General features: G+C 40.2%; 1 protein-coding gene across 7 annotated transcripts in view; it reads right to left on the bottom strand.

Annotated features, from left to right (window-relative positions):
- Positions 1–89: 89 nt before the first annotated feature.
- Positions 90–14,331, bottom strand: part of map4k5 (mitogen-activated protein kinase kinase kinase kinase 5) — a 41,781-nt gene continuing 27,539 nt past the window's right edge. For all 7 annotated transcript variants that reach the window (XM_035955612.2, XM_055005678.1, XM_055005679.1 and 4 more), the window contains 10 exons: positions 12,986–13,046; positions 12,112–12,226; positions 11,780–11,838; positions 10,657–10,760; positions 9,866–10,043; positions 9,296–9,364; positions 9,099–9,191; positions 8,533–8,603; positions 5,666–5,721; positions 90–1,081 (listed from right to left, as the gene is read on the bottom strand). In XM_035955612.2, coding sequence (XP_035811505.2) covers positions 994–1,081; positions 5,666–5,721; positions 8,533–8,603; positions 9,099–9,191; positions 9,296–9,364; positions 9,866–10,043; positions 10,657–10,760; positions 11,780–11,838; positions 12,112–12,226; positions 12,986–13,046 — 894 coding nt within the window. In that variant the 3' untranslated portion in view covers positions 90–993. The remainder of the gene's footprint in view (positions 1,082–5,665; positions 5,722–8,532; positions 8,604–9,098; positions 9,192–9,295; positions 9,365–9,865; positions 10,044–10,656; positions 10,761–11,779; positions 11,839–12,111; positions 12,227–12,985; positions 13,047–14,331) is intronic.

Raw genomic sequence — 14,331 nt, 5'->3', positions numbered from 1 at the left:
ATACTCACTCATCTTCCACGTTCTTCCCACAGGAGACTCCTTGTCAGTGCTGTTACATCTCACAGTAAAAATGAACTACAATCCATTCATTTTATCATGTTAACAGCTTTTTTTTTATTACAAAAGAAACAGTATACATTAAACATTTTGCGAAGGGAGTGCAGAGATGTTAATAAAACCTAGCATTGTCCCTCATTTTGTCATTTCATTTTAAATTAAAAAAAAATGTACAAAAGTGCTTACATGGTGCAAATAATGAGAAGTAAAAGGTCTATAAAAGAGGAGGGTAAAGAAAAAAAAAAACACAAAAAAACATGTACATTATATCCAAGTTCTAAAAATGCAGCAGAGCAGGAGATGTGACTATATTACAAAGCTGTAAAAATCACCCGGGAACGCTTCACTAGGTAGTTAATCCTCACGCAGCTCCGTCGCCGCCTGTAAATCCAACTCTTTACTGAAGATGAGGTTAATAAATATTGCTTAAATAACCCACAGGGCTCGTGGGTTTTCTGTTTAATCCGATCTATTAGTCTGGCTACAGAGCTGGTAAAATCTCTAACGTTTGCCACCGGCAGTGATTATGAGTGACAGACAACACCGTAAATCTCCCGTTTGTTTCCTAATACAATCACAACTCTTGTGGATTTTTAATGGCACTTTAGTCGATAATACCTCTAGATAACTTGTTTGCAACTCGGTCCACGGTATAGAAAAGTGAGAAAAATGCTAAGTAACGTCGTTGGTTTGAGTTTTCACTGTTTCCTCGTCATCTGGCGGAGCTACAGTGAACGTCTCGTTGCTGCTGGTGGTTTAAGGCTACTCATGAATCCACGCTGAAGAGGCTCCACTTTTACTGACCTGCACATCCTGGGGGATCGGTAACAAAAGCTCCCAATAATAACTGTTTTCCAACCAGACGTTTCCCTTCGCAAAGACGGTCTGGAAAAGTTTTCTCCCAAACACTGAGGCGTCCAGTTTCCGGGCTCAGGATCAGTAACTGTTCTCGTGACCTGCTAAGATGTAGAGGTTGCTCAGAGCCGTGGGGTTGTCGGTCGGTCGGCTCTCCAAAACCACCACCCTGCAAAACAAGAAACACAGGAGTCAGGACAGTCAGCAGGAATATTAGTCCCTCTTTAGTCATTTATTAAACCCCTAAAAGCTCATCTCTGTGTATCAAAACAAGGAGAATAATCTCTTTCTGTCTTATAATCCTCCTAATATGCAGATCTAGAGCACACTAGCTCACCTTCAACTCTGCTCAGAACTACTCTATGCTACACAATGACATACTGGAGTAATTTCACCACACGTTCTATGCAATTCTTAAGGAATAGATTAATACAGAAAGCCCCATCCTACAAGCGGACAAGACTGGTTTCTTCGGTAAAATTGCATACGAAACCCTAGAAGTCTGAATCTGTGTCAGTAGCTTCAATGTGTCATTGGCTGCTTATTTTGCTCATAAGATATCTGCTACCATAAACAGAAAACACCATATAGACGTGAAAACAAGCTAAAAACTTGATTTTCACTGAAGGGGATCTTCAAATAGAATTGGAAAATGGAATAAAATCTGAGAGTTGCATCTCAAATCAACTCAATCACTGTATTTGCAGGTGATTAGCTTAGCTTAGCATAAAAACTATAAACAGCTAGCCTGCCTGTGTCTAAAAACCAATTAGGTCTTGTTTATTTCTTACACCAACAGGAATGTAAGGCGAAGCTTTTTTTTTTTAAACACTCTTCTGAAGAAATTAAACAAATAAAGCTTTTCAGAAAATGGTCAACAAATTGGGAATTGTTGCTTTTCTCCTGCTTTTCCAACACTTTCATGGCTAGTATTCATTTTTTGCAACAATTCTCATACTGTAGGTGTAGATTTCATCAGAGGGTGCAAGGGATAAGTCCCCCATAATGTTCAGAATTATACATGAAATTTATTAAACATATTGACATGAGTAGCTGCTACATACATGTCAAAAAGGTGGCTTAGTCAAACAAAAGACAGAAAAGAGGACAGAAGAGTAAATAATGCCTGTATGTGTGTTTTAACTCAGCAAGAACATCCATTGATCTGGAAGAGGTTCCTATTTAAAAGCAATACAGAATGCTTGGGAGTCTTATAGCATTATGCTGTGTTATATTTTGATCTGATGCTTGAATTTTGTGTTTTCCAACATAAATTGATGCAGAAAAGTAACGAATTGGTCAGTATTAAATTGAATCCTACGCTCAGGGCTTCTACAAGCTGCCACCTTCCCATCACCTCCTTCTCCTTTAGGATGATCCAGATGTTTTCTCAGAATCCTCACTCTTCCACCACTAACACTCAGACGCTGCAAGTTTCTACTCATCGCCTCGTCATCACAGACCTACTCCTTTAAGAGATCCATGATATCAGTGGCATCTAATTGCCAAAGACTTTCTCTGTTGTTGACCTCAGGACGCATTCTTATGCAATCTGCCCTGACTGAAATAAAATGACGTGTTGCTCAGTGAGCTTCAGAGGTGGAAATGTCCAGTTTTCTATGCTTTAGATTCTTAAATCCATTCTTCTGCATTCATGGTAGCAATTGGTTTTAGCTTAGGGCAGCGTGGTTTGAAAATGAAACTCCAGAAAACAACTCCTCTGCTTTTTGTCTGACATTAGTTTACAGTATCTTTGTAAAATGAATAAAGACTAGTGGGACGTAAATACATATTTTGTGCTTTGCAAAGAGTCCTTGAAAAATGTCTGTTTTTCAGCTTTGTAATCAATTGACAAGTTGACAAAATAACATAAAAACTGTGGCTAAACTTCTGTCACCAGCAGCTTGTAGAAATGTGTAACTTATTGATAGGCAGTTTAGTAATAATTGATCTGCACTGACAGCTAATAACAAGCCCAGTGGCATCATGTTGATGGTATCAGTCTGCAGATATCATTGTACTAACAGAGCCGTGCATGTTAAATGTCACATTAGGCGACAGTCAGATGATGACGGTTAGATCAGGATGGCAGTGGAAGCATCTTCAGATGCCACCCGTCTCGTGTTGGCGACAGCTGAGCAGGGAAGCTACAGTCTATACTGTCCGTTCCATCAGATGAAATTACAGAGGCATGGAGAGACACTCAAACCAGGCTGGCAGTGCCCAGGCGGCGGTGAATAAAACATGGGGGGCTGGGCAGCAGAGAGGCTCGGTGCCACCGGCAGGGCGGCTCGATCGGGAGGCCGAGTGGCACCGCTGGGAGATCCTCCTCCACTGAGCATCCTCAGTTTCAGAGAGAGTGTGTGAGCTAAATCACGTCCTGCTTAGTCTGCAGCTGAGAGCAACCATCAGCACATCAGCCTGTGCAGGAGTGAAGCTACTGAGTACTACTGTAACTGCACAGAACCAATCAATCATTCAAAGTTTATTTCTATAGCCCTTTACAACAGCCCAAAGGGTGACCAGAGGGATTCACAGTGAAAAACAAGAGAATAATTTAAAACAATACAGTAACTTAAAACAGGACAAACAATCACACTTGTGTTCACACCTACGGGCAAATTTAGAATAATCAATTAATGTCAGCATGTTTTTGGACTGTGGGAGGAAACTGGAGAACCCGGAGAAAACCCACACATGCACAGGGAGAACATGCAAACTCCATGCAGAAAGATCCCAGGAAGGCTGCGACGCAGACCAGGGATCTTCTAGCTGCAAGGTGAAACTGCTAACCACCACGCCACTGTGCAGCCTGTAAAATCATTGTTTGCTTTACACATAACTTTGATATATTGCTGATGAGATCAATCAAATTGGAGGTAAAGAGGTAAGTCAGTTAACCCTATGATCCCCCCAAAAGCCAAAAATTACACAATTTATTAGACATAAAATGTAAAAACAGAGAGAATCTGAGGATTTTTAATGGTCCCCAAACTGTGATGTATCATGTTGCCCAGGAAATTATCTAAATCTAATCTTAAAAATTGTGATATTTCATTAAAACACTTTTTTCTACATGTCTAATTTTAAAATTTGCCAAAAATAATCCACTTGCACGAAACTATTTCAGTGCTCCACGGCACAACCGAAAAGTCATCAGCGACTCAGCTGCAATCAATAGTGGCGTTACAAAAATTGAGGGACTTTTTGGCTGAACCGCAGGCTGTGTTTACTCAGAGCAGATAGGAGATCAGTAATGAAAAGTAGTAAATCTTCTAATGTATACTACTGTTCAAAAGTTTGGGGTCGCCCAGACAATTTCACACTTTTATTCATGTGCTAACATAACTGCACAAGGGTTTTCTAACCATCAATTAGCCTTTCAACACCATTAACTAACACAATGTAGCATTAGAACACAGGAGTGATGGTTACTGGAAATGTTCCTCTGTACCCCAATGGAGATATTCCATTAAAAATCAGCTGTTTCCAGCTACAATAGTCATTTACCACATTAACAATGTCTAGACTGCATTTCTGATTAATTTAATATTTGAAAAATAAATTATTTTCTTTCAAATATGAGGACATTTCTAAGTGACCCGAAACTTTTGAATGGTACTATATGTGGAGCCACCATTTTTCCAGTATTAGTACCACACTTGTGGGAACTTAAAAACTTTTGTACGTAGTGCTTCCAGGTTTCTTTCAGTTTTGCAAAATATATAATAAAAGAAACTCAACATTTTTTAAAGATTTGTGGAATGATGACTGTGTTGTACGGCACAGGAGACATGCTTGAGTTCTCCCTACTTCTAGTCATGTCAGGTAAGGAAACAAAAGTAGATGTTTTGCTAATTTCTTTGTTTTAGGTAACAAATTGTAAGCTTACGACTGTTGGTTAGACAAAATACTTGTAATCAAAATGATCACTGTATAGACAAAGCTTACCAAGAAATATAAGCAGCACGTTGATTACACAGTAAAAATAATTAAGACCTGAATAGCTGCTTGCGTATTTTAACATTTTCTAATTTCAGCTTCTTAAATGTGCTGGTTTTCTGTGTTATATATATCATTATAATGCCACTTGTATTTTGGAGTGATGGCCTGACAAAAAAAGCACTCCTAAATCTTGACTTTTTGGATAAACATCTACATATATGCGTGATACACAGCAGCAATTTTTTTGATAAATCTAGCCAGAAAACTGGCTCCAGTCACATTAGTTTGCAGGTTTACTGTATTTTTTGTGACTGTGAGGTGTCACATTTAAGAAATTCAGCTTGACCTTCATTTCACTGTCACTAAATCTACTGAGGCAGCAGGTATGAAGCAAAAACAGCAGGAGGGTCTTCAGGATAATGTCTGTGGTGCATTTAGGGACAGCAGTAGCATTAACATGAAAACAAAGTGAGGAGAGAAAAACATGGCTGCATGTAGAGGCAGAGCGAGCGACGCAGCAGGAGATGAGAGCTGTGGGCTGAAAACACAGGTGGTGAGCTGCTTGTTTGCTGGTTTCCAGGTAATAGGAAAACACTGAGGCCTCAGGGAGGACGGTTGTAATCAAGAGGACCAGGAAGGTTCAGGGAGTTCATGGGGAGAATAAAATAATGGTGACGGTGAAAAGACAGATTGATAAGGAGGAGAAGCTAGTATTCTAGAATAAATCAGCCTGGTGATGGTTTGTTGTTTGCCCTCTGCTCACTCGTGTGCACTGATGTGGGTGAGATGTAAATATTTCTGTACCAACCTGTCGGATCCGAGGAGGCGGAAGACTCTGCTTGGGTCAGAAATCTCCTGGGTCACCTGGAAAAGAAAGAACACAAGTGGTTTAAAGTGACAGAAGGTTTTCTGTATATGTAAAGTAGCTTTGAGGGTATGTTGTAATGTAAGAATAATGACGAATGAAATCACACGTTTTTATTCATCTTGTACGTTGTGTTAAATCAAACCTTTAAGCACCGCCAGAACCAGACACTCATGCCAAACACATCTATTAACTACGTAATCAAGTTTAATCAAGCAAGATAACAAAGCAAGATTAAAGAAAGAAGCTCAGTCAAGACTACAGTTTTCGCCACAACATTTTTTCTCTCACAAATTTTTACATGACAGTTAAGCTTTTGACCTTCAAGAAATTCATCTGGTTTCCTAATTGATCTTCACTGATGAGATTAATCAGGCATCATGACCATAAAATAACAACAGATCTATTCAGAAATTCAGACCGTGATCAATTTGAGATCAAAATCAAGGTTAATTGGCACAGTTTCCACCTGCATTACAGTGATATGCTACAAATTACACCATATCGAGGAGTTAAATGAAACTTTTGCAGCTATATCTATGTGAAGATTTAATGGCAAATTGTTTCGTAATAAATTTTAAAAAGTACTTTTTAAGCTGATTATACTTAATATAGAATAGAATAGAAATACTTTATTGATCGGCAAGGGGAAATTCTGTTATTAGAGGAGCAAGAATAAAGTGACCCACTATCCATACAAATAAAAAACAACAATAAAATAATAACAAATAAGCAGAAAGATCTGGTAAAGTAAGGTAAAAAAGAATAAAAACGTACAAAATGCACAATATAGTATAAAATATACTAGAGTAAAAATGTACCAAAGTGAAAAATGCCTATAAAGTGCCAAAAGCACAAATATACTGTAGTAAAATATAGTCAAAGGAGGAAATTAAACTGTCTTCTAAACTGCCAAAGTATAGCAACATTAAAGCATTACTAGCGTAGATTTAGCTCATGTTTAGTGTCAGTCTGTGTATAAAAGGCCCATCGATCAGTGTGAGGGAGCGAGTTCCCCTGCTGTGTTTTACTCTTGGTGGTGAAGCAACATGAGGATCGTGGATTCTCTCTTTAACAACATGTTTGTATGTTTTTAAAAAGCCATCGGTGAATGGGCGATGTCTCCAGGGACTTTGTGTCTCTGTGTACCTGGACATCCAGCAGCTTACCTGCTCTAGTCACAAGATGTAGCCTGACACTTTGCAGTGTAAAAGACAAGGGCCCCTTCAAAACACTGGCGTGTTGACATGTCATGAAAACTTGTTGACAGATGTGAGATAGTCGGCGGGTGACACCTGCTAGGTGTAAGTCCTTGGCCTCGGGAGAGATCTGATCTGTTTAAGTCTAAGCGAGAACAAGGTCTCGGGTGTTCAAAGGAGGACCCACCGAGCCGAGCACGGATCACCAGCCTCGCCCCCCTTGAATGCCTTCGCTTTTGAGGGGAATCATAACGAGACAAAGGCTGAATTATTTAGTGCTGCTCCCTGTTGTGTGACGGGTTTCGTTTATGATTGAGCATGAATTTTGCATGGCCGCTGACATTTCAAAAATCCTTGCTATGGTCGAACTGTCAAGGCGGGCTGGGCACAGACTCGGCAAACAGGCCTTCTGTTTCATCCGAGTGCTGCGGGGCCACGTCTGACACGGCCGGCTTTCAAAAGGGTGGCCCCTGTCGCCGTATCACTTTTCATTAAAACAGAATGCTTCACCTCCCTGCGATCTCTTGAACTTTTATTGTGCTGCTGAGCGCAACTCGCGATCGGGTTAACATGGAATCCCTCCCTGAAAGCTGGACAAATTCATTGCCTCGGCCCGACACAAAGACACTTTGTGTGGCTCCACCTGAGGGCTAATCTCCTGGGATCACCTACAGCAGATATCCACAAATACAAACGGACAAGACTTAGGGTCTTTGTTGATCAGAGACAGAGGTGTTTGGTCGTTTGTTCAGCCAACAGGCTTCAATTCAGGGAGGTGACACAAACTGCATTCAGGTTCCACTTGAGGAACTACAAAAGACCCATGAATACCGACACCGAAGGTCTGATTCCATTATTGTTTATAATTATCAAAAACCACCAAAAGAGATGATTTAATGTTAATGGGGTTTTAGTCTCGTGTTATCTGTTAAAAAGACTAAAAAAGTACTGAAGATTATGGCTGCATGATTAAGGCCAAAAATATAATCACAATTACTTTTGAACAATATTGACATCATGATTATTTATCTCTATTATTCACAATTTAGGGGACAAAATATTTTTGCACAGCACTTCTCGATGTCCATGTTGTGCTACATTCTTGCTAATGTACAATTTTTTTCATCAAAATGTAACTTAAAATAGTTCTCATCTGAATTCAGTGCTTGCCACAAAGGAAAAACACCACATTTGCTAAACACCTGCTTATCGGTAGACACTACAATGTACTAATGTTCCAATGCAAATTCTACTGCAGCCTGAATGCGAGGCGGCTATGCACAGATAAGCTTCTAGTCTCCATTCAGTCACTGCATTGTAGCAACTCAGACAGGTGTGTGACCAAAAACTACTTTGAGCACAGTTAAATAAAGTGTTATTATGTCAGATTTATCAGTATGAAACTAAATAATTTCTCCTGCATTTGTTGTTTACTATGATTGGAGCGTCCTATGAAATTGGATCGATTGTGCCGCCCTACTGAAGACAATATACAAAAAACTGGGACAGAATCTGAAAAAAGATTCATGAATTTGTATTTAAACTAACATTTACAGATAATGTGGATTTATCAAGATTTGACTCTGGTTTAGTGGCTATATTATATTTTACCTCATTGGACTTGAAGCTCTTTCCCTGCATGCCGTGTTTCCAGAAGGCGAGGACGCTGTCCTGAAGGCACACTGTTAAAGTATGGAGGAAAGTGTGTGTTAGGAGCAAGAAAAATCACTTTGCAAAAAAGCATTTTATAACTTAATTATGCATTATTGCTAGAAATTGACCATTTGTCAGCTTACTGGGCTGGAAATTTTAAAAACACGCCAGTTAAAGTAACGAATTTCTGGTTTTACAATGACATGAACCAAGCACAGCAGGATAAAAATACTGATCACCTCCATGCAGAAGATGGGATCCAGAAATTCTACTTTTGAATACTGTTTGCTGTTATTGTGCGTTCAGTAAATCAAAACATAACTCCGTATCTCAATTGAAAGCTTGTGCTGAGAATTCAGATCTCCAGTGGCATCATTTCATGTCTTCAACAGTCTAATAATAGTATTAACTGCAGCGGGACAGCATTCTAGCAACATATAAATAATGGAGGGGAACAGCATAATCCACTATTAAACAATGTCTTTATACTGATGCATGTAGGTGGACGAATGATCTAAACTTACCAACAGATCCGATGCAGAAGTCAAAGCTGAGCTCGGAGGCCAGCTTCTTGTTGGACTTCAGTCTGCCCTGGAGATTAACGATCTTCAAATTTTCTGGAGAGAAAATGTAATTTCCAAACAGTTTGCACACTGCTCCATAAGATTATTGACATGTAAACTTGATAAAAACCGTTGGCAAACTAATAGAAAGCACTTACGGTCCAAACACACCAACACTGTGTCTCTCTCCAGCTGGGTGACATGGATTGCATCCACCTGTTGATTATCTGTGGGGAGGAAAGGTGCAACAATGATCTTCTTCGTCAACACTTTGTAATTTACTGCTTATTTATATGATACAGTGACATTTTTCTTTTCTCAAAGGTCAAATCTACTCTCTGACATTTCTGCTACATTGCTGGATATGCTATGAGTCCATCCAAACACTGTTTTATCTTGTGAAAGGTGAATCTGCTCTGAGTGGCTGTTCAAACTAGAAGAAAGCCTCAAGGATGTTTGATATGATATATATAGTACACAAACTGCAGCTACATTGCACTCTGGTCTACTTTTGGTCAAAACAAAAACAGTCTCTTTCCTGTTTTATGGGGCCCCTTGGTTAAACTGTTGATGCTTTAGTGGGTTGGTAACATTTCCCCTCTAAACGACAGCAATTTTGGTTTATTTTTCAATTTATCCAGACATCTCAGAGCCGCAACCTTCCTACAGAACAACAGTGTGTCTTTATATTTTTCAAAACTTCAAAACAGAGAAAATGTTTGACTTACTGGTCCCCATCTCTGTGAACCAGGAGGAGCAGGAGTTGAGGTTGATCGTCTCGAAGCGGACCACCTGACCCGGTTCTGTGCCCTGGCTGATGGCGACACACACCAGAGGATACTCCTGCTCCGGGACCACCAGCATCTCAAACACCTTCAGCGGGCTGGGAAGAGGGAAGTCAAAGTGCTGCAGCACAAACAGAGACACAACATGTGGGTGAATGTCAGTGATGTTCTGATGTTTAATGATGTTTCCACACAAACTTTAAATCCCAGGAAACCTTTTGAAGGAACGACCTTCATACTGTTGGTTGTTTGCATTTCCAACATGGTCTAAAGAGCCGTGATCATTAAACAATTAGCTCGCTGACATATGAAAGGTGATACCTGTACGTGTCATTTTGCGCAGGACTGTAATACAAACTACAGATCAGCAGGAGGGGGTAATTCAGTAGACTAGGGGTGTCCCGATCAATTTTTATTGCATCAGATCTGAATGGAGTTATTTTCTTTTTAGCACCTCCCAAAACTATTTTCCTCAATAGTGGTGGAAACACAGCTGTAGTTTGTCATTCTAAAGCTACAGATACTTTGTGTACTACAAGTACAAGGAGCGTTATGCTTATAAAAATTCCCAGAAACTTGTACAACTTGAGTTAAAATGAGTGATAAGTATTTTCTGAATTAAACTACTTGCATACTTTTGGAGGAAATAATATAGTGCAGTCTTGCAGTTAAACCAGGCACTCTTTTAACAGAAATCTGTAGTGTTTGAATTCAGGGGAAAATGATCAACTGACCTTGATGAGCATGAACCTCTGCATCGGCTCATACCACTGCAACAGGACAATCCCAGACTGAAGCGCTCCACACAGGTACTTGTGGCCCGTATATGGGTTTCTTACTGTAAAACAAATCACACAGACACACTGAGTTATGTAGACATAGTATACAGATTAAAACGGGGGTTCAAAATAATGGTGCAGCTGACTGATGATCCATATAATTCCTGGAGGTGATGCATACAGACATATACCTATCCAAACACGGGTATAACGGCAACACAAAATAACACAACAGCCTAGCCGCCACAATACTATTTTATAGTTATTTATTCCAGGTTAGTAGCAGAATACATCAAAGTAATCTCCATGTATAAACTGTGGTACTGGGAAAACATACACTAAGAAAGAGCAGCAAATTCATCCATCCATCCATTATCTATACACCGCTTATTCCTCACTAGGGTCGCGGGGGGTGCTGGAGCCTATCCCAGCTGACTCGGGCGAAGGCAGGGGACACCCTAGACAGGTCGCCAGTCTGTCGCAGGGCTACATATATAGACAAACAAGCACTCACACATTCACACCTACGGGCAATTTAGAATAATCAATTAACCTCAGCATATTTTTGGACTGTGGGAGGAAGCCGGAGTACCCGGAGAGAACCCACGCATGCACAGGGAGAACATGCAAACTCCATGCAGAAAGATCCCGGGAAAGCCGGGACGCGAACCAGGGACCTTCTCGCTGCAAGGCGAAAGTGCTAACCACTACGCCACTGTGCAGCCCGCAGCAAATTCATTTAAAAAAAATCTTTTCTCACATGGCAAAATATATTTCTAATATTTGCTCATTTTTATTTGATTTCTGCAAAACTCAGTGTCTCACGACCTCCTTTGGGGTCCTGACACCACTTTGGAAATCACTGGTTTCAAAGACTTCGCCAGGAGAAACTCATCATAAGAAAAATATTCAAAACCCCATTCGCACTAATTTAGATGAAAAGTCATAAAGGATTATAGCAAAAACCAAATGAGGACATGACTAAGTAGGGACGTTTCTCCTGGTGTATTGACACAACTAATTATGTTGAAAGTAAAGATACATAAACCAGAGTGGTTGGGAGGGAAAGGTCACTCACCAATGCAGCACTTGTGACATCCCTTTGTGTCGGGGATCTTAGTTGTCAAGGCAAATCTCCTGAGGAGGAAAAAAAGCAACGTTGTTGTGACCACAGTCTTAAAAGAGCCGATGACGTCTAGAATCAGGGAAGTTGGCCAGCGGTTCTTCTTTTTCTGTATCACCGCAGTCGTTTGTCATGATGGTAGACAGTGTAGAACAACAGCAAAGCGACTACACAGCATGAGCGTAGCAACGTGCTTATGGTTACAAAAGGTGCGGCCTTATTGTGAAAGTGACATGAAAGTAAATAAGACAAGAGCCAGATCCAAATTAAAGGTCTGTTGATCTCACCTGGGCAAAATTTTATCTGGGAAGCGATGAGTCTGGAACTGAGCAGCCAAACCAGGCTTCTTCAGCTGTTCAAACAGCCCGATGAGATTGTGGGAGTACAGCTGGAAGCTTCTCCCTGCAGCAGAGTACAGCATATTCAATCATCAACTCTAGGAGTAAACACTGTAAGGAGTGCAGTAGTAATCTAAACTACAAGTTAAAATATGACAAGAAGTGAGTAAAGTGTTATTTTAAACATAATTTCCAAATATTATCAACAATCCTGGACCCCATGAAGCAGTTTTCACATGTAGAAAGGTTAGATGTGAACAGGGGTAAAAACAGAAGTGTGATGATGATGATGTGAAGCATGATTACCTTCTGATGAAGCCAGTTAGTAGAATATCAAATCAAGCCAGGCGAGAGGATGGACAGTGTCCAAGGGAAGAGAAGAAGAGAACAGAGGTTAAGTATACAAAGGGGCAAAGTAGACCCTGTGCTTTGTAATACCATCCTCAACTGTTTAACCCAGAAAAGGACCGACTCAAGCCAAATAAAGACAGTTTGGTTTCAAATGATGGGTGATTTGAGTTTATTTTGTACATGAAATGAACTACACTTTCTTGTGCTGCTAGAGTACACTGTAACCTACAAAGATCAATACATCGAAGTGTTTCTTCAGCAGAACAGGCAATAACTTGTGAGTCACTGTGCTACAAGGACAAAGCTCTTACAGAGGCTCTCCGATAGTAAACAAAAGAAACAGTTATTTCAGGGCTGCAGATATGGAGTGACTGTGTTGCCTTCAGGGGCAGGCAGATAACACAGGACAAAGAAGCAGCAGGTTATGACAGTGGCCAGTGGAGCAGCAGGCTGTGAAAAGTCCATCACTTACCCGACAGAGACATCAGGTTGTTGTTGATGACGTACAGCCACGTGCACTTCCTTGGGAAAAGCTGAAATGGCGTTTAAACAGAAATGAAACAATCACCACATCATGAGCTCAGAAAGAAGGGAGAATGAAGAGTTGAAAGCACATTTAGCTGTCAACTGAACACTTGCTCTACTTCTTAGCTTCAGGCAGGTTCAAAGCCTGTGCATAAAATCTGGACATCGCCATCGTGATGCAACTCTGGTTTGTGGACTATTATTCTTAAGTCTGCATTTCAGCATTTATCCCATCTTGCGCTTTTAAATCTGGATATGACGAGCAAGCAGTGGGTCTGATTGAAGACTCAAACACATTACACATGCCTATATAGTAGCGACTCGATCATACATATCCACGCCCTAAAACACATCTTTTCTGTGTATTTTATTCTAAATTGAAGGAGATTGAAACTAGCAATTTAGACCATACACTCGTTAGGAAAATATTGAGGTAACAAATCAAGTTAGAAGTTGGATTATTGTGTCATGAACTTCCATACAATATGATATATTTTTGCATTTTCCCCCTGCTGGCTGTTACAAAAAATTCAGGTTTGAGTCACTTCTGTATTGGCTTCTCTGTTCAGACCTGGAGTCTACTTCCATTTTTAATATACAGTCTGTGAACAGGCACATTTTAAGGCTAAAGTTAGGAGCTTAACTTAGCTGTTCATTGCATTTGGGTTGTTGTACTCCAGTGATTCCAGTGTGATAAACACACTGCTTATTCCATTTCAGCCAGCAAACAGGCCATTCTTGGTGGAGATCTCAGTGACCTTTTGACTAATTTTGCCTGAAACCAAGAATCTGCTGTTTCAACTGCTTATGTGCTGATACAAGAATGTAAAGCTTGACAGGGAACAGGAAATTACAGAAGATGGAGTTTACCCTGTGGCTACAACAAACACACAACATATGCTAACATGTATGTTCGTGGAGCGGCTGCTGCAACACTACGCTTCCATTAAAATCACTAAACAGTCGCTAAACCAGGCATGAGAGCAGTGCTGCAAATGTAAACATAAAATTTGATATTATTTATGCAGTTTGTGCCAGGCCCCAGAAATGGGTCATAAAGTGTAAATACTTCTTAAATATGAAGCTATTGCTGTTTTACATCAAACAGTGTACTGGTGATCACCCTGTATCAGCCTGGTAATGTTATACTCTATATAGTCTAGTTCAATCTGTAGTTGTTAACTTACACATAATTGACAAACTAGGTAAAAAATCTGAAGTTATCAAACGCTGGGTCCAAAAACCGTACATATATGCGCATTTAGGTGTAGCCACAAAATAGTTAGCGCATTC

This window comes from Amphiprion ocellaris, chromosome 20, assembly GCF_022539595.1.
Source record: "Amphiprion ocellaris isolate individual 3 ecotype Okinawa chromosome 20, ASM2253959v1, whole genome shotgun sequence".
In the NCBI taxonomy this organism is placed as follows: Eukaryota; Metazoa; Chordata; class Actinopteri; family Pomacentridae; genus Amphiprion; species Amphiprion ocellaris.
Note: the sequence above shows the minus strand (reverse complement) of the source record. Positions and strands in the feature narration are given on the sequence as shown.